Source organism: Moschus berezovskii, chromosome 14 (assembly GCF_049115385.1).
Source record: "Moschus berezovskii isolate FMDL1 chromosome 14, NW_MosBer_1.0, whole genome shotgun sequence".
In the NCBI taxonomy this organism is placed as follows: Eukaryota; Metazoa; Chordata; class Mammalia; order Artiodactyla; family Moschidae; genus Moschus; species Moschus berezovskii.
In genome coordinates, this window is record NC_142473.1 from 58,999,352 (window position 1) to 59,025,488 (window position 26,137).

Genomic DNA, 26,137 nt, shown 5'->3' on the forward strand with positions numbered 1-26,137 from the left:
AAGTCTACATTGGTGCTACAGTTTTCTGCAAAGGCCTGGCACTACTGCTCCTTAGCTTGTGCAATCACATACACAGCAGTCCCTCTGGCTTGTGAGTCAGTGGGAGGAATAAGGGCACAGGGACAGGGACCCGCGAGAATGTTGTCATCACAGTCCGTCAAAGTGGCTGTCTGTGGTAGTGGAAAGCAGCTTTTCATCGCAAGAGATATTTAAATCAATAAAGAGCAGAGCATGAACTTGATGAAATTATATTTAAAGACTTGTAAACATTTTCGAGCATACTCACTATGATTAGGAAACCACTGTAACCACAATGAAATTTCTAGGACACCTAGGCCATCAGCCATGAAAGGCAGCGTCATAAGCACTGGATGACCAGGATAATCCCTGTGTGACCACTTTGGAAAGCTCTGTGGCTATGTGGAGACTGTAGCATGGGCAGGTGAGGGGAAGTCAAGTTCAGTTTTAGACGGGCTGTGATGGAGGTGACACACAGGTCGTGAGCGAAGATGTCAAGTACCCACGTACATAGTCAAATCTGGAGCTCGCAGGGAAGTCAGGGCTAGAGATACAGTTTGGAAGTGCTCATCATGTGGACAGACTCTAAGGCTGTGAGTCTGGAGGAGGTCTCTGGAGCGGGGAGGGTGGAGAGAAGAGGGAAGATCCAAGGACTGAGGGCCCTGAAACACTTCGACTGGTGAAGGATAAGAGTCACCATGGAGATGCAGATGTAGACGGAGGGGCAGGAGGGGAATCAGGAGAGGGTGGTGTCCACAGATCAAGTGGTTTCAAGGAGGAGGGAAGAAGCAGTTGTGTCTGAGGCAGCTGAGAGGTCAAAATGAGAGTTGAGAATTGATCACTGTATTCAGCAGTGTGAAGGCCACTTGTGAAGTTGTCAAGGGTAGTTCCATGGAACAGTGGCATCTGAGATCTGGAAGTGGGAGGACAGATTGGAGGAGAGGGCATGGAAATTAGACGGCTCTTCTGTGAGTTTTTCCTGTCCAGGCAAACTGAGGAAAAAGCCAGATGAAGAGATAGTGGGGCCTAGAGATATTTACATGGGAGCTAATAGTTCTTATATGTAAAGGGGAACCGTGCACCTCTCAGGTGAAAGGAGACAATTACTGCAGCCAGATAGTTGTGTAAGTGTAAAGAGGACAGGATTGCCCTATACTTCCTGCTTTATTTGCCAAGTAATGGGCAAGATTTGAGCAAAGGTGATCTGGCAGATAATGTATTGCCTGAAGAGTCCAGTGCACTTCTCTTCCTCTGTAGTAAGTTTAGTCCAGGCCAGGTGATTTTAAATATTTCACCTAGGATACTGCACCCTGCCAGGGTAGGTGCAATGAAACTCTACGGCTGGCTGGTCACCCTTCCTCCCCACTCCCACAAATACTGAACAACCTCTGGCAGCAACAAAAAGCAGCAGGTGTCTCAGACCACAGCAGAGCTCAGAGAAGCCTCCAGAGGAAGCAAAGGAATCAGCATGGTGGAGTTTGCACCTTTGTTTGTGCCACTGGAACGCAGGCTGCAGACTTTTGCTGTCCTGAAGTTGATCTTCTCTTACTTGGCCTTGCGTAAGGAAAACTAAGATGGGTTTGGGAGGCCATGGGCACTTGCCACTTCAGGTGTACATGGTGCATTGATGCGGAAAGACACAGGTCCTAAGGTGGATGCTGAACCTAGTGCCTGGGGATCACCTGGGCTGAGGGACATCTTGTTCACATGGCCTTGGGGAAGATTTGCCAGCAGGAATTGTCTGACTGTCCATGCCCACATCAGCCCAGCCTGGGACCTGGGGGTATCTACAGGAGGACAGAGGGTCAAGTTCCTTGAGTCTGGAATTAGAAGAAGGACAGGTGAGAAAAGGCATCCGAACCCTCTGATGCCATGAACAGTAGCTTGTAGCTCGTACCTTATCTCAAGGGCAAAGGGGATCCCCAGGAAGCCTTTAGGTACAGGAGTGACAAGGTCCAATCTGTGGGAGACAAGCTGTAATTTAGGGATCTTCTGTGTTGGAGTGTTGGGGGTGACAGATGACAGGGAGCAGTTGTTAGCAAATCATATTTGAGTCTACTTATCTGAACAGGGTAAAGCTCCTAAATGATAGTGGGTTGTGGTGAAAGAAAGTGTAAGCTTTATTACAGGGGCCAAGCAAGTAGTCCAGAGAGTTAAGCCGCAAAATGCATGAAACCCCTTTGATTACCTGGGACCAGTGTCTAGAGACTGAACGAGGTAAAATTGCTGGGCGCATGAACAGCTCTTAGAGAATCGTCTGATTGCTTGTTGATGAGGTAACTGGGAGTCACCATCATCAACCTTCTGGTTTGCCCTGGTCTATGGGCTGGTGAGCAACTTCTTCCATCTGCTGGGAGTTCAGTATTTGCAAAGCTGCTCAATGATGAGTCTCAACATTATCTATGGCTCTTGGGAACAAAATAAAATTCTTTGAATTTGTGGAACGGTTAAACTGTTATTTATTGATTGATTGGGAGTGTTTTCTTTCTGTAGTTATGATTTCTGTTAATAATTTTACTTTTGAAATTTGGGGAAGGCTTAGGAAGCTGAAGATTTTCTACAAATCAGAGGCAGGCAGAGAACATGAGGGACCTTTCCCAGGAAGGCTGCATAGGTCCTGCTCAATTACACAGTCACAGTCTACATCAGGGGTCACCATATAGATCCATGATCGAAATCCAGGTCCCTGATTGTTTTTGTGTTTGTACAGCCCATAAGCGAAGTATGTTTTTTTTTCCATTTTAAATGCTTGCATTTTAAATGATTCTGTGCCTATGCGATATCCTCCAAGTTTCCTTTTGAGCCCCAGTGTCTGAAATGCTTACAATTTGGCTCTTTAAAAGATTGCTTACCCTGGTCTATGGAGGCTGGCCTTGGGTGGAGAGAAGGGGCTTTTTTCCAAAGATATTAGGAATAAATCTAGAAGGCGAATTGTACAGGCCTTCAGGAAAGTTAAGTTTTCCCAGGAGGCCAGTAAATGCTGCACGTATAGTGAAGAGATGGTTCATGCTGGCCTAGTATGAGCAGTTGTTTGTTGCCGCTGCTGCTGCTAAGTCGCTTCAGTCGTGTCCGACTCTGCGCGATGCCATAGACGGCAGCACACCAGGCTCTGCCATCCCTGGGATTCTCCAGGCAAGAACACTGGAGTGGGTTGCGCAGTTGTTTGTGTAGGGGCAAAGATGTGGCCAGAAAGTTCCACCGGAACCTGTTACTGAGGACTCAGGCCCCAGCAACAAATAATTTCCAGTGGGTTATTTGTATAATCTGTTTCTTTCCTCTTTTTTAATTCACACACTCACACAGGAAGGTAAGCTCCTTTCAGATAGTTGGTCTTGTTCTCATCGCATCTCAATCTCCAAAAGAGTTAATGTTGAATAATGCTTTGTGAATGAATGAATGTTGGGAGCATGATATGGACATAATAGTAGAATTGAAACCACCACTCATCCTACTGGCTTTCTGTATGAGGTTAGCTAACCTGAATACCCTCTCTGAGTCTTGGTAAAGTAGGATCTTACGTCTTTCCTTCTTGGTATTATGAGGGGAAAGAAGGTGTTTCCTTTCTTTAGGGTCAGAAAAGGTACCCAAGTTAAGATTTTGCCTGCTGACAGTACTTAAAGGAGAGGTCAGAGTGAGGGAGACGTTTAGATGGGGGAGTTCTTTCTGATCAAGTGGAAATGCCCACATTTATAAATTATTTTTTCTGACTGAAAAGCAAATACATGCTATTTTAACACATTGAAACAAAATGTGTGTTCTAAGAGTCAAAGATTTCCCCCAAATCCTACCCTACAATGAACAGCTATTAACACCTTGGTTTTATTCTCTCAACCTAGATGGAAGTTCTAATTTCTGGGTACAGAGGTTCAGTTTAGGAAGATGAAAAGAGTTCTAAGATGAAGGTTGATATAGTTACACAACAATGTGAATTAATTACACCAAATTGACTCTCAAAAATCCATTCGAGTATATGTCCATGAGAGGGGTTGCTGGGTCCTATTGTATTCTAATAGTTTTATAAGAAATCTCCATACTGTTCTCCATAAGTCCTCTGTCATGAGTCCATAATTTGGAAGGAAATAATCTCCCCAGTGTTCATAATAGCACATTAACAATAGCTAGGAGATGGAAGCCACCGCAACATCCATTCAGTTCAGTTCAGTCACTCAGTCGTGTCCGACTCTCCACGACCCCATGAATCACAGCACGCCAGGCCTCCCTGTCCATCACCAACTCCCGGAGTTCACTCAAACTCATGTCCACAGAGTCGGTGATGCCATCCAGCCATCTCATTCTCTGTCGTCCCCTTCTCCTCCTGCCCCCAACCTTTCCCAGCATCAGAGTCTTTTCCAGTGAGTCAAAGCGTCGCATGAGGTGGCCAAAGTATTGCAGTTTCAGCTTTAGCATCAGTCCTTCCAATGAACACCCAGGATCGATCTCCTTCAGAAGGGACTGGTTGGATCTCCTTGCGGTACAAGGGACTCTCAAGAGTCTTCTCCAACACCACAGTTCAAAAGCATCAATTCTTCAGTGATCAGCTTTATTCACAGTCCAACTCTCACATCCATACATGACCACGGGAAAAACCATAGCCTTGACTAGATGGACCTTGGTTGTCAAAGTAATGTCTCTGGTTTTTAATATACGATCAAGGTTGGTCATAACTTTCCTTCCAAGGAGTAAGCGTCTTTTAATTTCATGGCTGCTATCACCATCTGCAGTGATTTTGGAGCCCAAAAAAATAAAGTCTGACACTGTTTCCACTGTTTTTCCATCTATTTCCCATGAAGTGATGGGACCTGATGCCATGATCTTCATTTTCTGAATGTAGAGCTTCAAGTCAACATTTTCACTCTCCTCTTTCACTTTCATCAAGAGGCCTTTGAGTTCCTCTTCACTTTCTACCATAAGGGTGGTGTCATCTGCATATCTGAGGTTATTAATATTTCTCCCAGCAATCTTGATTCCAACTTGTGCTTCTTCCAGCCCAGCGTTCCTCATGATGTACTCTGCATACAAGTTAAATAAGCAAGGTGACAATATGCAGCCTTGACGTACTCCTTTTCCTATTTGGAACCAGTCTGTTGTTTTATGTACAGTTCTGACTGTTGCTTCCTGACCTGCATACAGGTTTCTCAAGAGGCAGGTCAGGTGGTCTGGGATTCCCATCTCTTTCAAAATGTTCCACAGTTCATTGTGATCCACACAGTCAAAGGCTTTGGCATAGTCAATGAAGCAGAAATAGATGTTTTTCTGGAACTCCCTTGCTTTCTCCATGATCCAGCGGATGTTGGCAATTTGATCTCTGGTGCCTCTGCCTTTTCTAAAATCTGCTTGAACATCTGGCAGTTCATAGTTCACATATTGCTGAAGCCTGGCTTGGAGAATTTTGAGCATGACTTTACTAGCGTGTGAGATGAGTGCAATTGTGCGGTAGTTTGAGCATTCTTTGGCATTGCCTTTCTTTGGGATTGGAATGAAGACTGACCTTTTCCAGCCCTGTGGCCAAGCTGAGTTTTCCAAATTTGCTGGCATATTGAGTGCAGCACTTTCACAGCATCATCTTTCAGGATTTGAAATAGCTCAACTGGAATTCCATCACCTCCACTAGCTTTGTTAGTAGTGATGCTTTCTAAGGCCCACTTGACTTCACATTCCAAGATGTCTGCTTCTAGGTCAGTGATGACATTATCGTGACTATCTTGGTCATGAAGATCTTTTTTGTACAGTTCTTCTGTGTATTCTTGCCACCGCTTCTTAGAGTAATGCATAAACAAGATGCCATAATACAGGCAATGGAATATTACTCAGTCACAAAAAGGAACATATTAACACCATTTTCAGCACATGTGTGAACCTGGAGATGGTCAAACTGAGGGAAGATAGTCAAAGAAAGACAAATATCACATGATATCACTTATATGCAGAATCAAAAAAGAGGTACAGATCTACTTATTTACGAAACAGAAGTAAGAAAAAAACACATGGTTAACAGGGGATAGGGGCGAAGGATAAATTGGGAAATTTGGATTTACAACACTACCCTCTGTATAATAGATAATAATAAGAATCTGCTGTTAAGCACTGGGATCTGTACTCACTACTCTGTAATGATCTGTATAGGAAAGGAATTAAAAAGCAAACCAGAGTCAATATGTGAATGAGTTTAACAGATTTACTTTCCTATACAACTGAAACTAATACAACATGTAAATGAACTATACTCTAATGGAAACTTTAAAAAAAAGTACCAAAGAGTCACTTTGATAACTGGTATATGATAAACATATTTTACCATCATTATCATTGAAAGGACAAAACAAAGTGCTCCAAACACAACCCTGAAGCCAGCACAAGGAGGGCAGGAATTTCTGTCCATTGTTCACGGCTTAACCACCGGCACCCAACAGTTTGGAAGTGCTCTGTAGAAAGCGAACCTCTGTGAGCCCCAAACTACTTTGATTTATGCATTTTGCTACTATTCAGACTCGGCTTTCCCAGTGCCTCAGCAGTAAAGAAACTGCCTGCATGCAGGAGCCACAGGAGATGCAGGTTTGATCCCTGAGTTTGGAGAGTCCCTAGTGGAGATCATAGCAACTAAAACGAGTGTTCTTGTCTGGAGAATCCCATGAACAGTGGAGTCATGACGGCTACAGTCCACAGGGTTGCAAAAAGTCAGACAGCACTGAAGCAACTTAGCACCCATTCATGCAAGATTCAGACTGGGTCGAAAGACCCCTCCTCCAGGAAGTTGGACATGAATGACAGTCTCGGTTTACCCTACTTTCAAACAGACTACAGGTGGGGGACGAACTTCTTTATGAGTATGAGCAAAGGGTGTCGAGTGGAGACAACGGAATGGAGAGAATGCAATATTCTCTAACAGAGAGGCTCAGTCAGCATCAGATTAGAGACAGCCCTGAAGACCACCTGACCCTGAGTCAAAACCAGGATTAGCCAGTGAAGAGACTCAGAATCATAAGTCTCGGAGGTATTGCTCACCGGGGCTATTTCTAGCCCTGCTGCAGTCCTGATGAAGAAGCCAAGCGTGAGTTGCCCTCTTCCTCCCTCCTTCCTTCAGTGGGACAGGGCCTGGCAGCAAAGGAAAGAGCTCAGCAAAAGCTAGAGCTCAGGGAGTTGTATCAACAGAGCCGCTTAGTGTAGCTGGAACATGAGGCATGAGCCGGAACATGGTGAGTGAGACTGGAACAAGAGAGGATTTGGGCCACCAGTGGGGAGTATGAGCTCAGGCTGAGCTGCTTGAGCTGAGTATCAAAGTTATAAGAAGTCATGGGGGCACTTTACCTAAAGAGGGAATGTGGTGGGATGTATCTATGGAAAGATGGGCTGGGAGTAGAGAGGAGCTGGGCTGGGTAGAGAGAATACCTTTCCTCTGGGGTTCTAAAGATTGGGTACCAGGAAAGTTCAAGCTGTCACATCTCCATCAGGCCTTTAGTGAGCATCTGGTGGATACAGAGAGAAAAGGAGGTGGAGGGGGAAGACTCAAATGAGTAAGCAATCTGGTGCAGTGGGTCAATGCGAGTTTGAAATTAGGCCAACTGGTTTCAAATCCAAGCTCTCAATGTGCTACTGGTGATGTTGACAGCATTCTCCCTTCCTCCAAACCTTGGGAAGCTGATCTCTTCCTCATAGGAGGGGAGCTGGAATGGATAGTGCTGCTAGAGCTGGGTAAACAGGGAGAGCTTGTGCTTTCATATCTGTGACCACTAATGGTCCCTCTTTCTCTTCCCAGACTTTGTCTGCAGCATAGTCTTCATTGGACTCCTGTTCACAAGATTCTGGTTGATCAGTATCCTGTATGCAATCTGGTGGTACCTGGATCGAGACAGGCCATGGCAGGGGGGCAGGCAGAGTGCTTTCATAAGGCGCTGGACCATATGGAAGTACACGAAGGACTATTTCCCCATCTCGGTGAGTATGGGGCTGACTAGGGAGTGGTCAGGACCACAGTCCCCACGTGTCCATGGGGATGTTTGACCCTGTGTGCAGTGAGTAGAATACTGGGCCAGGAGCAGGAGACAGGCTTCTACCACTATATGGCTAGGGGAAGAATCAACTACTGTCTGACTATGGTTGTCTGACTTCAGTGAGGTGAGGCCACTATGACAAATGATGAATGAACAGGATTTGAGGAATGGCAACCCACTCCAGTAGTCTTGCCTGGAGAATCCCATGGACGGAGGAGCCTGTAGACTACAATCCATGGGGTCGCTAAGAGTTGGACACGACTGCGCGGCTTCACTTTCACTTTTCACTTTCATGCATTGGAGAAGGAAATGGCAACCCACTCCAGTGTTCTTGCCTGGAGAATCCCAAGGACAGAGCAGCCTGTTGGGCTGCCATCTATGGGTTTGCACACAGTTGGACACGACTGACGTGACTTAGCAGCAGCAGTAGGCCATGTAATGCAGCTCACTTATGTATCTTACAGGTGTAAATCCCTCAACAGTCTAAGTTTGAGGTGAAGCAATCTGTAATGGAAACAAGATTTTCAGAGATCTGGATGACACTTTATCAGATGAGGATACTGATTCCCTGAGAGAGAAGAAGGTGTGAGCAAGATATAAAGCAGCTTCTGTTACTGCTTTTAAAGTGTGTGCATTGGCTCTGAGAATAGAAACAGAGCAGAGAGCCCTCAGGGTGACCCTGTGTGTTTGGTATGTTGTGTGTCCTTGGACAGAGCTTTGCTTATTCTCAATCTCAGCTTCCTCCGGCATCCACTAAACAGTCCAGTTCCTCCTCTTCTGCCTATCTCTTAATCTCTGATCTCTGGCTCATGGTACCTCACGTCCATTTTGTACACTGAACTCTGGACCAAGGATCAATCCTTAGGGATGCAGGTCCCTGAATTTTAGGGACTGATGTTTGCTCCATTCTGAATCCCTGACAGACTGAACGCTTGGATGTCAGCAGCTGTGATGGCTGATTATCTAGTGGGACTAGGAAGAGGGAGGCAGCGAGCACACTGAGAGGAGCCAGGCAGGGACAGGCGGCCCTCTCTGGACACAGGAGAGAAGGATGTATACAGTGACACCTCTGCGAGTGGACATCATAGGTTCTAATACAGGGTCTGCAACACGCCCGTTGTACGACCTTGGGTGAGTTACACATGCTCTCTGATCTTCAATTTTTTCATGTGTAAAGTGGAAATCCGCCACATTCATCATTGGCTTGTGTGGATTCCAGGAGACATCAGGTGATCCTGGGGCTTGCAAGGACAGCATCTGGCTCTCCTTTCACCCCTGCAACTGCTGTCATTTGTACATCTGGCAGAAAAACTCTGCTGAGCGTCTCTATGCTGGTCTTATCTATGTCTGTTCTGTTCCTCCTTTAACCAGGTTTCTCCCCCAGAGGATTTCTCAAATAGGACACTATTGACAATGTGGCAAACATTTTTGCAGAAATTTCATGAGCACAGTGTTCCGATTTGTAGGCCACTGCAGTCCTGTGGCAACAACAGCTGCAGATGGCGGGCAGTACCAATGAGTGGCCAGCAGAGGGAGAGATGACATGCACTTCCACCGCCCTGTCCTGGACTGGGGCCTGCAGGAGGTGCTGCGGCTCACAGATTCTGGACTCTTGTCACCTCCCAGGACAACTTCCAAATCATCCACACACCTTAGCAGAGCAGGCCCTGCAGGAATCTTTGGTTGGCAGTGGATAGGGGCGTCAGAGAGTCTCTGCTATCTACTGGAAACAAGTGTACAACCTTAGGGTTGTCAGGTGTTTTGTTCTGAGGCCTTACTGAGGACTGTATTCAGAGACAGCCTCTCAGAAATCTCTGAGGAGCTGTTCTGAAAGGGAAGGGAGAAGTCAGTACTTACGGGGCTTTGTTGGAAAAAACAAAACAAAACAAGCCATGTAGCTAAACATCAAAAGATTGCTGCCAGTCAAAAAGCAGACATCTCCAGTTAATGATTTTCATGTTATTCTACAAATGGGGAGATACAAAATCTGGGCTCACTGCAATTATTCCTGTGATGTGCATGCTCACTCTCTGTGACCAGTATCCTATTATCTTCCATCCCAAATTCCTTTCAAGGCCCATTGTCAATTGCAGCTACAGTGGTGGCTGACTTGAAGGCAGGCAAGCAACATTCCTTGTCCTAACAACTCTGCTGGGATTACTCCACTCACAGTCTCTGTGCTGTGATTTTATGAGCTAGTGCCTAATGGTAGAGTTTCTAGAGAATTTAGGAGACTACTTCTGAGCACTGGAGCATCTTAATGCACCTTATGGACTTCCTACAGAGGTAATGGTGGAGAATCAGGCCGTGCTTCCCCGAGGACAATTGATTCCCCCTCATCCTGTGATCAGTTAAGGAGCTGGGTTTATGTGTAAGATATCATTTTCCAGGAACAGTAGTGTCTACACAGTCCAAGACCTGGCAGGGATGCAGTGCTGTTGGCAGTCTGTGACCTGGTATCAGGAAGTGCTGCAGACTTGACAGGATACCTCCCTGACCCCTCTCCACCCACACCTGCGGGCATCACTAGAGACTTCGGGGCCCTCCTCCCAACCTCTATCTTCTATACCCTGGGGTCTCTTACACAGAATCACAGGGTCTCAGGTTTCCAGCTCTTTACCCAGAATAGAACTCCAAATGCCACAAAACTTGGTGAGAGGCTCACTCCCTCCTGTTCTGGCTCCTTCATTTTGGTCAGGCTCTCCCTGGGACATGGTCTACCTTCATATAGGACAGTGGCTTGTCTCCTGTCTTCTTCCTAGGTGTCCTACCTCTGCATTGTGCAGGGTTCTTCCTTTCCTGGCATACGGCATTGGCCTCATCCATTCGTGGTACTGTGTTCTCTGTCTTTATTCCATAGCCTCCCTGAGTATCTCCTCTGTTTCATGCTTGCACCAGGGACAACGATCCTCAGACAAGTCATCTCCCATCACAGGACACTCACATGGAGTGTGATAGCACAAGAGATCAGCCCAGAAACTTAGCAGGCAGACAAGAGTGGGGTTTGGGGGGAGTGGGGGAAGCCCTGATTCAACAGATTGCTGTCCCTACAGCTGGTCAAGACTGCTGAGCTGGACCCCTCCCGGAACTACCTCGCTGGCTTCCACCCTCATGGGGTCCTCGCGACTGGAGCATTTACCAACCTGTGCACAGAGAGCACGGGCTTCTCCTCAGTTTTCCCAGGCATCCGCTCACATCTGATGATGCTGCACTGGTGTTTCTGGGCCCCGTTCTACAGGGATTTCATCATGTCTTCAGGTGAATTTTTCCACTCTTTCTATCCCAGGACTATGGGGGCTGAATTCATGAGGAGGGATTTGTAAGGAGGACGGCCAATTGTTCTGTACTTCTTCCAAGTGAAGGTGCAGTGGACAAGGAGATGAGACCCAAGGAAGCATTTCCCATAGCTCTGTGCTCAGTGATGAGCTTGGTGGGAGAATTTGGAAAAGGGGTAGTGCTCGGTGCCTATCATTAGGGGACTGCCAGCTGGGGAGTGGGGAGAGCCCAAGTCACATACTCCTGAACTGTGCTTGCCGCCTTCACACTGTACGTGACCACTTTCCTCTCTCCCAAGGGCTGGTCTCATCAGACAAGGAGAGTGCTACTCACATTCTGAGCAGGAAAGGAGGCGGCAACCTGCTGTCCATTGTTGTTGGGGGCGTCCAGGAGTCACTGAATGCCAGGCCTGGAACCTACAAGCTGGTGCTGAGGAACCGCAAGGGCTTCATCAGGCTCGCCCTCATGCACGGGTATTGGGGAGAGGATTCTGGTTCAGCTGGAGATTGGCAAGGATTATAGTTTGGAGGGAAGACTGCAGAGGCAAATGTAGGTCCTATTTTGGCAGGTAAAGTCTCCATTCATTAACAATGAAGAGTGTATGTTGGTGATAGAAGCACTGTCTCAGGCCCACATATCCAGAGAAGATTCTAGAAGGAAAATTTTGTGACTAAAGGGATTAAGTCTTAAAGGTCATATTGCTGAAAGTTTGCATTCCATCTGATATCTAGGAACTCTAGAGAATGGAGCTTGGGACATAACTTAAAGCTATTCTCCTATCTTTAAACATCTGTGAAGAATACAAAGCTAGCTGGAGGAGATTTTTCCCAGAAAGTCTGCAGATTTTTTTTTTTTTTTTTAATCTTGGAGAACTCACAGCAGCATTCTGGTTTGTCTCTCATGATCCAGTAACCAGAAAGGGTTAATCTTGGACTTGTGCTGGACCTGCTTCTGTAACTTTAACCCTCATCTTGCAGCTTTTGTTACTGTGGGAACATATAATGGGCTACTTAAGGAAGGTAACCTGAGCTGCCCTGCTGTAAAGGACTGTAAGGAAGTGAAAATTAAACATTCTCCTGCCTGAGGATCCCCATTCTTGGGGACATTTGAAAGGATCAAATAGTCTTTTCAGTTTGTTTCCTCACCTATATCCCAATCTATGATCCATGAAGAACTTGGCAACCTGGCCCTTCAGGATGGTTATTTGGAGGCACTAGTGTGCCATCTTCTTGGTCAGCCACTACGAATAAAGTCCCTTCCTCATCCCAACACTACATCTCAGATCACTGGTCTATCTTGTGGCAAGCAGAGTGAGCATGGACTCAGTAACAATCAAGTGCCAGTCTTTGGCCCTGAGAAGAGCCAAGACCTGCTTGAAGTTGTAAGACAAGACTGTGGCAGTTCTGGGAGAAACTTGAGGCCTCTTACTCTTGTCCCAGGGCTCTGTCCTCTGCTCCAGTTCCTGCTCACTAGGTCCCTTCAGGGGGCTAGTTGACCAGCTATGCCTTCTTGCCCCTCCACACGCCCTCTCTCCTGTCTCCCTCTAGGGCAGCTCTGGTGCCGATCTTCTCCTTTGGGGAGAATGACATATATGACCAGGTTGAGAGCTCTCCTGGTTCCTGGTTGCGGTGGTTTCAGAACCGACTTCACAAGAGCATTAGAGGCTCCATCCCTCTCTTCTATGGCCGTGGAATCTTCCAGTACAGCTTTGGTCTTATGCCCTACCGCCGACCCATCACCACTGTGGGTGAGCCTAGACCCCAGGCTGGGAGGGGAAGGGCTATAGAGAAAGAGGCCTGGGCTTGTGCTACAAGGAGACCTGGACACAGAGCAGCCCACCCTTCACTTTGTGGAGCACAAGTTCTAGAGTGTGAGACAGACACAGAGGCAAGTAACCCTATGAAAGGCAGTCTAGAATGAGAAGAGTAACAGGGGCGTGAAGCCCAGTAGCCACTACTGATTCCTGAGCCCCTGCAGTGTGTCAGGCACTGCACTGGCTCCTAACATGTGGCAGCTTCGTTTTCCCAACAACTTGTGAGGAGGGACTCTCATCCCCATTTTTTTGATTGCAAACACAGACCCACAGAAGGTAAATCACTTCCAGGAGATCAGGCTGCCCTTGGTATCAAAGTTGAGGTTTGATAGGGGTATTTGACTTTTTATTATGCAAGAGAAGGAGGGTATAATTCTGACTACAGGATCTAATGACAGTAATTAGAGAGGGTGGATACATGACCATGGCAGGTCTGTTAGAATTGTGTGTAAAATGGAAATCAGCAGGCTTTGAAGGAGAGCCAGAGGAATTTCCTTGTAAATAGTGGGCATGGGCTCTAGTCCATAGACTTAGCACCATCCTTCAGCTATTTGCTTTCTTCTTGAATTCCAGCTGGGTTCCAAGGCAGTACTAATAGAGCTGTTCACCTCTACTCACCCAGTCATTTCTTAGTTGAGTCCAGGCAACCCCCTCTAACAAACTTTCTTTACATTGTGTGGTGCATTCCATGAATGTTTATAGTGCTGCTTCCTCCAGACCATTCCCAAGAAAGAAGACATGGCAGCTGCTTTCTGATCCACCTCCTCCCATAGCCACAAGTTCTTCCAATCATGGTATCTGAGAATCCCAGATTCACCTTTCCCTGAAGCTAAGGGCGCATCCCAAGGGCTTACACCCTGGTACTGATTGTTCCTGGCTATGTGACCTTGAACAAGCTATTTAACCTCCCTGGGCCTTATTTCCTCAGCAGTCAAATAGGAATAATACCAGGTAATATCCCCATAGGGTTGTTAAGATGACATAAGAGATAATGCATGGAAATGCCTGCTGGCTGTGTTGTTGATATATCAGAATCTTGAAGTTGACCTTACATCTTAGTAACACAAAAAAGAATTGAAAGGGAGGGAGTTAGAGTGCTTACCTGGTCAGATGACCATTGCAGTGGGAACACCAAGGTCCCTGTGCCTTCAGTGGTTCCTCATCTGGACCACCACTCACCTCTGTGTCTTGCAGTGGGGAAGCCCATCGAGGTGCAGAAGACACCACATCCCTCCCAGGAGGAGGTGGACAGGCTTCACCAGCGCTACATGAAGGAGCTGGAAAATCTCTTCGAAGCCCACAAGCTCAAGTACAACGTCCCCAGAGACCAACACTTGGAGATCTGCTGAGCACCTCCCCAGAGTAGGGGCTCCTCCAAAAGGCAGGACTGGAATTAGGGAGGATAGAGGGAGGTGCTGTGATCTGAGAAGGCTTCCTGGAGGTGTCTGTTGAACACATCTCTAGAGCCTTCACTGACCTCTGAAGCTCCACCCCACACCAGGCCTTGGGTCACAGCTGGCTTCTGGGAGAGGAGACCAACTCTGGCATCAGTGATTTACTCTTCTGCTGTGACTCCTGTGTAATGGGTCCTCTTCATGTCTGCCCACCTGAGAAAAGGGAGAGATGCTGGGAGAGTATGATGTCTGTGTCTCTGTCTTTTGTGATCCTGACACTCAATAAGCGGGACAAAGAGCAGCTCCAGTGAGCAAGTTTCTCTTCCTCTGCCTTGAGTGACAGCACAGACAGACAGCAAGTGCAGGGCTTCTCCTAGAAGCTCCTGCAATCTGCATCGTTCCTGTCCCAACTCCTCCCTCCCAGAGCTGGAGAGGAAGGCCAGGCCACAGCCTCTTGATTCATCCAGGCACCTTTGAGTTTCTGATCGTATGAGCCCCAGGCTGGCAGCCAGAGGGGCCCGTGAGGTGCGGAAGGAGAATTCAGCTCTGTCACTGGCTAAAGGACCATGAACAGACTTCTTCACCCTTCTTCTGAGTCTCTGTTTTCCTGCTTGACTAAAGTGAGCTCTCACCTCACTCTATGTCACAAGAGTTGAGAGCTCCATGAGATAGCCCCTACTCATCCTTTGTAACTTCAGCCCTGAGCTTGACGCAAAAGGGAGCTCCATAAATGTCAGTTTATCAGTGAAAGGATTCTGTTTCAGCCTTCTCCTTTTCTTCCTCCCTACTCCCCAACTGGGAACACTGATCAAAGCCTTGCATTTAATCCCAACCTGGTCCTACAGCCCTGCTGCCATGTTTCCCCTTCCCACATCATGGATCCAATGGGGCACAGAATAGCATGTTGTGTCTTCCTCCCTGACCAGTCAGCTCCAACTTACCACCTCACCTCTGCCCAGTTCTGTGGGAGACAAGGGAGAGGCTATGTACAGACACAGGGCATACCAGGGAGAGAAGGAACATGAAGAGTACATGGTCCTGTGTGTCTGCAAGCAGGGAGGGCAAGGGCATGATCTGATGAGAGATATTCTGGGCCACTGGTCAGTGATACATATCATAAGGGAGGGTACAGGATGGGAGCCTTGGGCCAGTAGTCTGAGCCCTAAGACACATGTGGGCACTGGGAGCAACTGAGGCTTCCCACTCAGTTCATTCATGAGGAGGCAGCCAACCTGTCCTAGTGTGGAGGGGCAAGAGCTTTGACTTGGGCTGGGGGACCCACTCTCAAGCTCACTCACAAAGCTTCTGGCAGAAGGCTTCAGAGCCCGGCTAGTGGGCTGGTCAATTACCTGGTAGTTGCCACTGACCAGACTTCTCCAGAGCAAGCCTGTCACGAAGGAGAGACAGAGGCTGAGAGAATGAGAGAGCAGCACACACCTTCTAGTACCTAAACTCTCAGTCACTTGGCATCAGTTCTGCCTTATTCTCTCAGTTGGATTCGAGTCCCTAAGTCCATTTCACACTCAGGAGGAGGAGGTGACACCTGGAGGTGATGTCACTGGAGGCATCTTGCCGGCATTACCACAGTGATAGCCCATGAGACCTCAGAGACTAGACGAGGCAACTCCAGTGCTGTGGGTGCTGCTGGAGGCAGTCTGCCTGCAGGACAAAGGCTGAATAGCCCACACAGCAGAGCCCCATGTGGAGCAAAGTTGTGAGCACAGGTCAGAGGGAAGAATCATGGTTGTGATCCCAGGTCTGGCTGGAACACGGTACAAGGTGCCAATCAGACTTTGGGCACCTGGATGGGGGGTGGGGGATGGGGAGAGACTGGTTGGTCCAGAGGGAAGAAGATCCCCTCATTCCCACGACTTTGGGAAAAAAGGAAGCAGAAAGCCTGAACTCAGAGGAGTGCAGCCTAGTGAGGACCCAAATATTACATCCGCACTGGAGTTTATGTGAACAAAGATGTGCTTCAGTGTGTTAAGCACTGACACTGGGCTGCTTGTTCTGCAGTCGGCATCACCATGGATACAGAGAGCCAGGGCTGCACAGCTAGGGTCCAACACTACACAGACCCTGCTCCCTGACAGCCCACAGTGCTCTCAGTCTCCCTGAAGGGACTTGCCCTCATAGGAAGATCTCTCCCCAACACACAGGCTGACTCAGACAGTCCAAGGAGCACAGGAGCTGTCAGGTATGGTAGAGAGGCTCAGAGGCCCTCAAGATTGGGTAGAGCTGGAGTCTCCTCTTGAAATCAGGCTGCTGTTGACCTGGAACAAGTTCTCAGACATCATGACCCACAGGGGACAAAGGACCTACTGGGGTCTAACCTGGTGACACTCCTGGATGGTAATGAAGTGACAGTTGACATGGGGTCAGTCAGCACAGATCTGTCTGCAATCACGTGGGCTGGCCAAGCCTCACCCTTGCATGTGGAATGGACTTTGCTAGGGTCAGGAGATGGGAGAGGTGGGAGTATGGGAGCTGTGAGAGAGCAAAGGCAGAGAGGAGGGAGCGGTCAGAGCACACGTGGGTGAGATTTCGTGGTAAGAGTCAGGGTCAAAGTGAGGTTTAGGAAACAGGAGGCTAAGGTTTAGGAAATAGCAAACTTCTATGGAGATGAAGTGGGCTGTCAGACAGGGTGCCTGTGAATTACTGCCTGCTGTCTGGGGGACTACTGTCCTGTCCAAGGGTTAGGAATTCATCCCCAGGTAGGGAGGAGGCCTGGGAGGTGCCTGGGCTGAAGCGAGTCATGGACCAGATAGAAGGGCAGTGGATGCCTCAGGCTGGACCGAGCGTCTGTCTTAGTTTCCCCACAGCAGGGCAGAGTCAGCTGCCTGAGCAACTTGCTAGTGAGCGCCTACTCTGAGCTGGCTCTGGGTGTCCGCTACACATGCAGGATCTCAGTGTAACTAACTGACCTCCTCATAGAGATGAGGCTCACAACAGAGGCTAAAGACCTGTCTAGAATCCTGGTCCATTATGAAAGCTGTCTGCCCAGGTGTCCTGCTCTCCCCTTGCCTTCTGTGTCTTCAGTCTTGGTGGAATTGTACACTGAAAACCGCAATGGAGTCAGCTGGGTTCACGCCCCACCCACCAGACCCACCTGCTGGCTGCATGTCCCCTCACAACACTCATTCCCTCCCATCTTCATCTACAAATGGTTCATCCACAACTGAGGGTCCAACTAATGCCTGCTCTTCCTCACCCTTTCTGTTGATAAATGCTTGGAAAGGGTTTTAAAAAACCTGAGCCGGTTTGTGTCAAGCACCAACTATGTATAGAGTTTTGTTAGAATCCATATCTTTCTCTCACTCCCTACCAGAGAGCTAAGCTGAATGTTTCCTTCTTCTACAGGTTGAACTGGTGCCATGTCTGTCAAGTTACATCCCTAGTGAGAGAATGAATAGAAACAGATGAGCAAGAAGTTTCCGTCTCTCAGCTATTTTATGAGGGGCCCTGAATCGAACAAGAACAGCATCAAACCCTGGTCTTATCACTAAATATCAATGATGAAGAATTAAAAGGGCCATCTTCCTCAAAAGGTGTTAAAAACGTTAGAAATTCTTGTTGGAATTACCCTAGATTAGTGGGAAATATTACCTCAATATCTTATTTTAAAGGTCCAGATTTTTGGACTAATTTCTTTTTTCTAATCTAGCGTGGACTAAACTATTTTTAAGTTTTGTTTTTGTTGTTGTTTTGGCACTAACTTGTGTTTAACTCTTTGTGATCCCATGAATTGTAGCCCACCATCCTCATCTGTCTATGGCATTTCCCATGCAAAACTACTGAACTCAGTTGCTATTTCCTTTTCCAGGGGATCTTCCTGACTTAGCATCGATTCTGTGTCTCTCAAAATTCTCCAAGACAGGCTTCAGCAATATGTGAACCGTGAACTCCCAGATGTTCAAGCAGGTTTTAAAAAAGGCAGAGGCACCAGAGATCAAATTGCCAACATCCGCTGGATCATGGAAAAAGCAAGAGAGTTCCAGAAAAACATCTATTTCTGCTTCATTGACTATGCCAAAACCTTTGACTGTGTGGATCACAATAAACTGTGGAAAATTATGAAAGAGACGGGAATCCCAGACCACCTGACCTGCCTCTTGAGAAACCTGTATGCAGGTCAGGAAGCAACAGTCAGAACTGTACATGGAATAACCAACTGGTTCCAAATAAGAAAAGGAGTACGTCAAAGCTGTATATTGTCACCTTGCTTATTTAACTTATATGCAGAGTACATCATGGGGAACGCTGGGCTGGAAGAAGCATAAGCTGGAATCAAGTTTGCTGGGAGAAATATCAATAATCTCAGATATGCAGATGACACTAGCCTTATAGCAGAAAGTGAAGAGGAACTCAAAAGCCTCTTGATGAAAGTGAAAGAGGAGAGTGAAAATGTTGGCTTGAAGCTCAACATTCAGAAAACAAAGATCATGGCATCTGGTCCCATCACTTCATGGGAAATAGATGGAAAAACAGTGGAAACAGTGTCAGACTTTATTTTTTTGGGGCTCCAAAATCATACAGATGCAGATTGCAGGCATGAAATTAAAAGATGCTTACTACTTGGAAGGAAAGTTATGACCAGCCTTGATCGTATATTAAAAAGCAGAGACATTACTTTGCCAACCAGGGTCCGTCTAGTCAAGCCTATGGTTTTTCCCGCGGTCATGTATGGATGTGAGAGTTGGACTGTGAAGAAAGCTGAGCGCTGAAGAATTGATGCTTTTGAACTGTGGTGTTGGAGAAGACTCTTGAGAGTCCCTTGTACCACAAGGAGATCCAACCAGTCCATTCTAAAGGAGATCAATCCTAGGTGTTCATTGGAAGCAATGATGCTAAAGCTGAAACTCCAGTACTCTGGCCACCTCATGTGACGAGTTGACTCACTGGAAAAGACTCTGATGCTGGGAAAGGTTGGGGGCAGGAGGAGAAGGGGACGACCGAGAATGAGATGGCTGGATGGCATCACCGACTCTGTGGACATGAGTTTGAGTGAACTCCGGGAGTTGGTGATGGACAGGGAGGCCTGGCGTGCTGTGATTCATGGGGTCGCGGAGAGTCGGACACGACTGAGTGACTGAACTGAACTGAACTGAACTGAACTGTATTGGCAGACACTCTCTTTACCACAGAGCCACCCAGGAAGCCCAACCATTTGAAAATACAATATAATTTACCCGAGAAATGAAGGCAAGCTGTTTAAATCCAGGTATTAGGTTCAATACACATAGAACTTCTGTGCCACATTGCTGTATGGTTTATCAGCGGTTACTCTTCATCTCTGTACTTTTCTTGTCAAGAACCAGTAACAGGCAGCTCGTGGACAAGGCAGGGCCTCAGACCACACAGGAGCAGCACTGCCCCACTACGTGTGATGCTGCCTGGTGCTGCCAGCCGGCAAAGAGAACAGGTCCAGACCGCAACGACGTAGAAGCCTGAGAAAAGAATTAAGGAGTAAAGAATGGGGTCGAGAGGACTGAATGCTCGTGAGGCAAATCAGCGACTTTATTGAAAAGGGCTAGGGTTTTTATACAAAGTGAGACAGGGAACAGGGTACATAAAAATACCAAGTCATTTACCAGGTTAGTTATTGCATCTATAGAAGATTACAAAGGCTTGTTTGCTTTCTAAGAGAAACTTGGTATTTAGATTAATGCTCATGAGATAAGAAAACCTAGTCCGCAGGCTATAAAAATTAGGGAGTACATTCTTAATCTATTTTAAGAGATAAGGAAAACATACCTACATAAATCTGGGGGAAAAAACAAGAAACCTATCAAAGGATTATTTGCTCTGTTTTTCTCAAGGAAGAACAAATAAGGCCTGGTAAATGTTTTATGACTCTCTTAAGGGGTGGCGGGACAGGGAACAGCACTTACAAGGCATTCCCAGGGCCAACATTTGGGGCCTTGTTCAGGCTGGCTCCCCGCAGCCTGGCCGTTGGCCTGTAAAGGTGGTTGCGAGGTGAGGGGCATAGACTCCCTGGTGGACTTCTGAGCATTGTTCACTGGTCAGTTGGGGCCATCATCTTAGCCCCTGATACCTGGTAGGATGAGTGGCTCTGGGAAGGGAAGTGTCTGAAGTCACAGACACTATGTATTTGAAGTCACATAGCTGGAAAGCGAGCAGCACAGGACTGGCCTCAACTCTCATCAGGACTCTTCCAATCTGCCTTGAAGGAGGACCCTGGAATATGCCTCCCAGATGCACCTGCAAGAAAGAGGGGTGGTCCCAGTTGCAGAGCTGCCTGCACAGGGGCAACTGATCCTAGACAGATCCAGGAGGGATGTCAGCCTTGGCCACTTTAGCCCAAATCAGGACCACTCTGATGGGCCATTTTGGTTCACCTTTGCCCTCTGCACAATTCCACTCTCTTCCTTCCTCATAAATTTTCCAATAGGAGGAAATGCAATGAATGATCACCATTTGCGTGAACATTTGCATGTTCACCATTTGTGATGAGGAAATAGAAATCAATACCTTGACCTGATATCATTCTACACACCAGCAAATAAGATGTCTGACTACACAGAGAGCCAGAGAAGAGATGTATTTGTGAACACTGCATATATTCCATGCAGAGTCTACATGAGTACTTCAGTTTTGTATAAAAGCCTGGCACTACTGCTCTTTAGCTTGTGCAATCACATACCCAGCAGTCCCTCCGGCTTATGATTCTGTGGGAGGAATAAGGGCACAGGGACAGGGACCAGCGAGAATGTTATCATCAGAGTCCATCAAAGTGGCTGGCTGTGGTGGTGGAAAGCAGCTTTCCATTGCAAGAGATATTTAAATCACAAAAGAGTAGAGCATGAACTTGTAATAAAAGGATATTCAACTGACATGTAAACATTTTCAAGAATACTCACCTCCATTAGGAAAGCACTGTAACCACAATGAAATTTCCAAGGCACCTAGGTGATCAGCCATGAAAGGCAGAGTCCTAAGTACTGGACGACCAGGATATCCCCTGCGTGACCACTTTGCTAGACTCTGTGTGTATGTGGAGACTGTAGCATGGGCAGGTGAGGAGAAGTCAAGTTCAGTTTTAGACGGGCTGTGATGGAGGTGCCGAGCAGGCTGTGAGCGAGGATGTCAAGTACCCACCTACATAGTCAAGTCTGGAGCAGAGAGGGCGGTCAGGGCTGGAGATGCAGATTGGAAGTCTTTGTCTTGTAGACAGACTCCAAGGCCATGATCCTGGATGAGGTCTCTACGGGAGAGAAGGTAGAGAGAAGAGAGAGTTCCAAGGATGAGGGGACAGAGGGGCCCTGAAACACTTAGTCTGGTGAAGGGTAAGAGCCACCATGGCTACCCAGGGAGAGCCAGAGGGGCAGAAGGAAAACCAGGAGAGTGTGGTGTCCACAGACCAAGTGACTTCAAGGAGGAAGGAGGGAATGGCTGTGTCTGACAGCTGAAAGTTCAAGACCAGAGCTGAGAACTGACCACTAGATTTAGCAGTTTGGAAACCACAGGTGAAGTTGTCAAGGGCAGTTCCATGGAGCAGTGGCATCTGAAGTCTAGAGGAGGGAGGACAGAATGGCAGGGGAGGGTGTGGAAATCAGACGGCTCTTCCATGAGTCGTACTGTCCAGGCAAACTGAGAAATAGGGCAGGAGATGGTGGAGTTGGTGGGGCCTAGAGATATTTAAATGGGAGCTGGTACTGATTATTTGTAAAGGGGAACCATGAACCTGGCAGGTGAAAGGAGACAATAATTTAGCCAAGTAGTTGAGTAGCTGGGAAGAGGGCAAGATTGCCCTATACTCGCTGATTCACTTGCCAAGTAATGGGCAAGATTTGAACAAAGATGATATGGTAGATAATGTATTGCCTGAAGAGTCCATTGCACTTCTCTATCTCTGTTATAAGTTTATCCGGACCAGGTGAATTAAAAGTTTTCACCTAGGATACTGGTCTCTGCCAGGGTAGGTGCAATGAGATTCTAGGGCTGGCTGGATACACCAGAAGAACACCCCAGCCCCCACAAATGCTTCGCAACCTCTGGCAGCAAAAAAACCCAGGAGGTGTCTCAGACCACAGCAGAGCTCAGAGAAGCCTCCAGAGGAAGCAAAGGAATCAGCATGGTGGAGTTTGCATCTTTGTTTTTGCCACTGGAACGCAGGCTGCAGACCTTCGCGGTCCTGCAGTTGATCTCTTTCTTGGCCCTGCAAAAGGAAAGCTGAGATGGGTTTGGGAGGCCATGGGCACCTGCCGCTTTAGGTGCACATGGTGCATTGATGGGGAAAGATACAGATCCTAAGGTGGATGCTGAACTTAGTGCCTGGAGATCACCTGGGGTGAGAGACATCTTGCTTACATGGCCTTGGGAGAACTTTGCCATCAGGAGTGTGTCTGACTGTCCATGCCCAGTTCAGCCCAGCCTGGGACCTGGGAGTGTCCAGAGGAGGATAGAGAGTCAAGTAACCTTGGGCCTGGAGCTAGAAGGAGGGCAGCTATAAAAGGCATCCGGACCCTCTGATGCCAGGAACAGCAGCTTGTACTTTGGCCCTTATCTCAAGCACAAGGGGATCCCCAGGAGGGCTTTAGGTACAGGAATGACAAGGTCCAACCTGTGGGTGACAAGCTGAAATTTAGGGATCTTCTGTGTTGGGGTGTTGGGGGAGACAGATGACAGGGAGCAGTTGTTAGCAAATCAGATTTGACTCTTCTCGTGGGAACAAAGTAAAGCTCCTAAACTGACAGTGGCTTGTGGTGAAACAAACTGCAGGCTTTATAGGAGGGGCCAAGGAAGGAATCCAGGGAACTAAGGCTCAAAATGCCTGAAACTCCTTTGATTACCAGGGAACAGGGTCTAGAGACTTTGTGAGGTAGAGTTTCTGGGCACATGATCAGCTCCTAGAGAGTCATCTGATTACTTGGTGGTGAGGTAACTGGGAGCCACCATCATCAACCTTCTGGTTTTTCCTTGTCTGAGGTCTATGGGCTGGTGAGCAACTTCCTTTACCTGCTGGGGGTTCAGTATCTGCAAAACCTCTCAAAGATGAGTCTTAGTATTATCTTCGGGTGTCAGGAACAAACTAAAATCTTTGAATCTGTGGAATTGTTAAATTCTTACTTCTTTTTCTTGCTTGACTGTTTTCCTTTCTTTCTGTGTTTATGATTTCTCTCAAAAATTTTATTTTTGAAATTTGGTGAAGGCTTAGGAAGCTGAAGATTTTCAACAAGTAAGAGGCAGGTAGAGAACATGAGGGATCTTTCCCAGGAGGGCTGCATAGGTCCTGCTTGATTACAAGGTCACAATCTACAAAGGGGTTCAACATGTAGACTCAGGGGCCAAAACCAGCCCCCTGATTGTTTCTGTATTTGTAGAGCCCGTGAACGATGAATGGTTTTTCCATTTTAAATGCTTGCATTTTAAATAATGTTGTGCCTATGCAATATACTTCAAGTTGCCTCTTGAGCCCAAATGTCTGAAATATTTATGATTCAAAAAGGTTTACTTGGTTCTGGTCAAGTGAGACTGGCAGTGGGTGGAGAGAAGGGGCTCTTCTCCAATGATAGTAGGAGATGAGTCTACAGGGCAGAATGCACAGGCTGGCATGAAAGTAAGGGTTTCTGGGGGTCAGTAAACACTGCAAATGTAGTGAGAAGCTCGTTCACGTTGGGCGTAGAGCCGGTGATTGGGGAGGGATGAAGTGGCCAGGAAGGTCACTGAAGACTGGGATGTCACTGAAGACTCCGATCCCAGAAAGAAATAGTTTCCAGTGGGTTACTTGTTTAATCTGTTTCTTTCCTCTTCTCTATAATTCACAAACTCATGCAGGAAGGTAAGCTTCTTTCAAATAGTTGGTCTTGTTCTCATCTGCATCTCCATCTCCGAGAAGAGTTGATGTTGATAAATGTTTGCTGAATGAATAAATCTTGGGAGCATCATATGGACATGATAGTAGAGTTGAAACCACCACTCATCCTACTAGTTTTCTATGTGAGTTTATCCAATCTGGATATCTTCTCTGGGTTTCAGGAAAGTGGAATATTACATTTTTTCCTTCTTGGTGTTATAAGGGGCAAAAAGGGGTTTCCTTTCTTCAGGAATTGGAAAATACACCCGAGTTAGGATTTAGCCTGCTGACAGGGCTAAAGGGTGAGCTCAGAGTGAAGGAGATGTTTAAAAGTGGGTAGTTCTATCTAATCAAGTGGAAATGCCAGTGCTTTTAAGTTCTTTATTTCTGACTAAAAAACAAATACATACTATTTTAGCACATCCAAACAAAATGTGTGTTCTGAAAGTGAAAGACTTCCACCAAATCCTACCCTACAAGTAACTGCTATTAGCAACTTGGTTTTCTTCTCTCAACCTGGATGGGAGTTTCTGTTTCATGGGTACAGAGGTTCAGTTTACGAAGATGAAAAGAATTCTGAGATACAGGCTAGTATAGTTATACAAGAGTTGTGAATTAATTTATTGCTGCCAAATTGTCTCTCAAAAATCATTTTGAGTATATGCCCAGGAACAGGATTGCTGGGTCCTATGGTTACTCTAGTTTAGATTTACAAGGAATCTCCATCAGTTCAGTTCAGTTCAGTCGCTCAGTCGTGTCCGACTCTCCGTGACGCCATGAATCACAGCACTCCAGGCCTCCCTGTCCATCACCAACTCCCGGAGTTCACTCAAACTCATGTCCACAGAGTCGGTGATGCCATCCAGCCATCTCATTCTCGGTCGTCCCCTTCTCCTCCCGCCCCCAACCTTTCCTAGCATCAGAGTCTTTTCCAGTGAGTCAACTCACCGCATGAAGTGGCCAAAGTATTGCAGTTTCAGCTTTAGCATCAGTCCCTCCAATGAACACCCAGGATTGATCTCCTTTAGGATAGACTGGTTGGATCTCCTTGCAGTATAAGGGACTCTCAAGAGTCTTCTCCAACACCACAGTTCAAAAGCATCGATTCTTCGGCAATCAGCTTTCTTCACAGTCCAACTCTCACATCCATACATGACCACGGGAAAAACCATTGCCTTGACTAGACGGACCTTGGTTGGCAAAGTAATGTCTCTGCTTTTTAATATACTATCAAGGTTGGTCATAACTTTCCTTCCAAGGAGCAAGCGTCTTTTAATTTCATGCGTGCAATCAGCATCTGCAGTGATTTTGGAGCCCAAAAAAATTAAGTCTGACACTGTTTCCACTGTTTTTCCATCTATTTCCCATGAAGTGATGGGACCAGATGCCATGATCTTTGTTTTCTGAATGTTGAGCTTCAAGCCAACCTTTTCACTCTCCTCTTTCACTTTCATCAAGAGGCTTTTGAGTTCCTCTTCACTTTCTGCCATAAGGGTAGTGTCATCTGCATATCTGAGGTTACTGATATTTCTCCCAGCAATCCTGATTCCAGCTTGTGCTTCTTCCAGCCCAGTGTTCCTCATGATGTACTCTGCATATAAGTTAAATAAGCAGGGTGACAATATACAACCTTAAGGTACACCTTTTCCTATTTGGAACCAGTCTGTTGTTCCATGTCCAGTTCTAACTGATGCTTCCTGACCTGCATACAGGTTTCTCAAGAGGCAGGTCAGGTGGTCTGGGATTCACATCTCTTTCAGAATGTTCCACAGTTTATTGTGATCCACACAGTCAAAAGCTTTGGCATAGTCAATGAAGCAGAAATAGATGT

At 46.9% G+C, this 26,137-nt stretch overlaps 1 protein-coding gene across 1 annotated transcript; it reads left to right on the forward strand.

Moving 5' to 3' along the window:
* The first annotated feature begins 1,418 nt into the window (after nt 1–1,418).
* On the forward strand, nt 1,419–15,518 carry LOC148775636 (2-acylglycerol O-acyltransferase 2-like). The gene is made up of 6 exons (XM_088843501.1): nt 1,419–1,577; nt 7,772–7,950; nt 11,060–11,264; nt 11,581–11,755; nt 12,830–13,029; nt 14,290–15,518. The coding sequence occupies exons 1-6, from the start codon at nt 1,487–1,489 to the stop codon at nt 14,442–14,444; spliced, it is 1,005 nt and encodes a 334-aa protein (XP_088699627.1). The 5' UTR covers nt 1,419–1,486; the 3' UTR covers nt 14,445–15,518.
* Nucleotides 15,519–26,137: the final 10,619 nt, after the last annotated feature.

Coding starts and splice junctions, on each gene's coding strand:
- LOC148775636 (XM_088843501.1), top strand. CDS start 1,487: ATGGTGGAGTTTGCACCTTTGTTTGTGCCACTGGAACGCAGGCTGCAG. Junction 11,756..12,829: donor AGGCTCGCCCTCATGCACGG/GTATTGGGGAGA, acceptor GTCTCCCTCTAG/GGCAGCTCTGGTGCCGATCT. Junction 13,030..14,289: donor CCGACCCATCACCACTGTGG/GTGAGCCTAGAC, acceptor TGTGTCTTGCAG/TGGGGAAGCCCATCGAGGTG.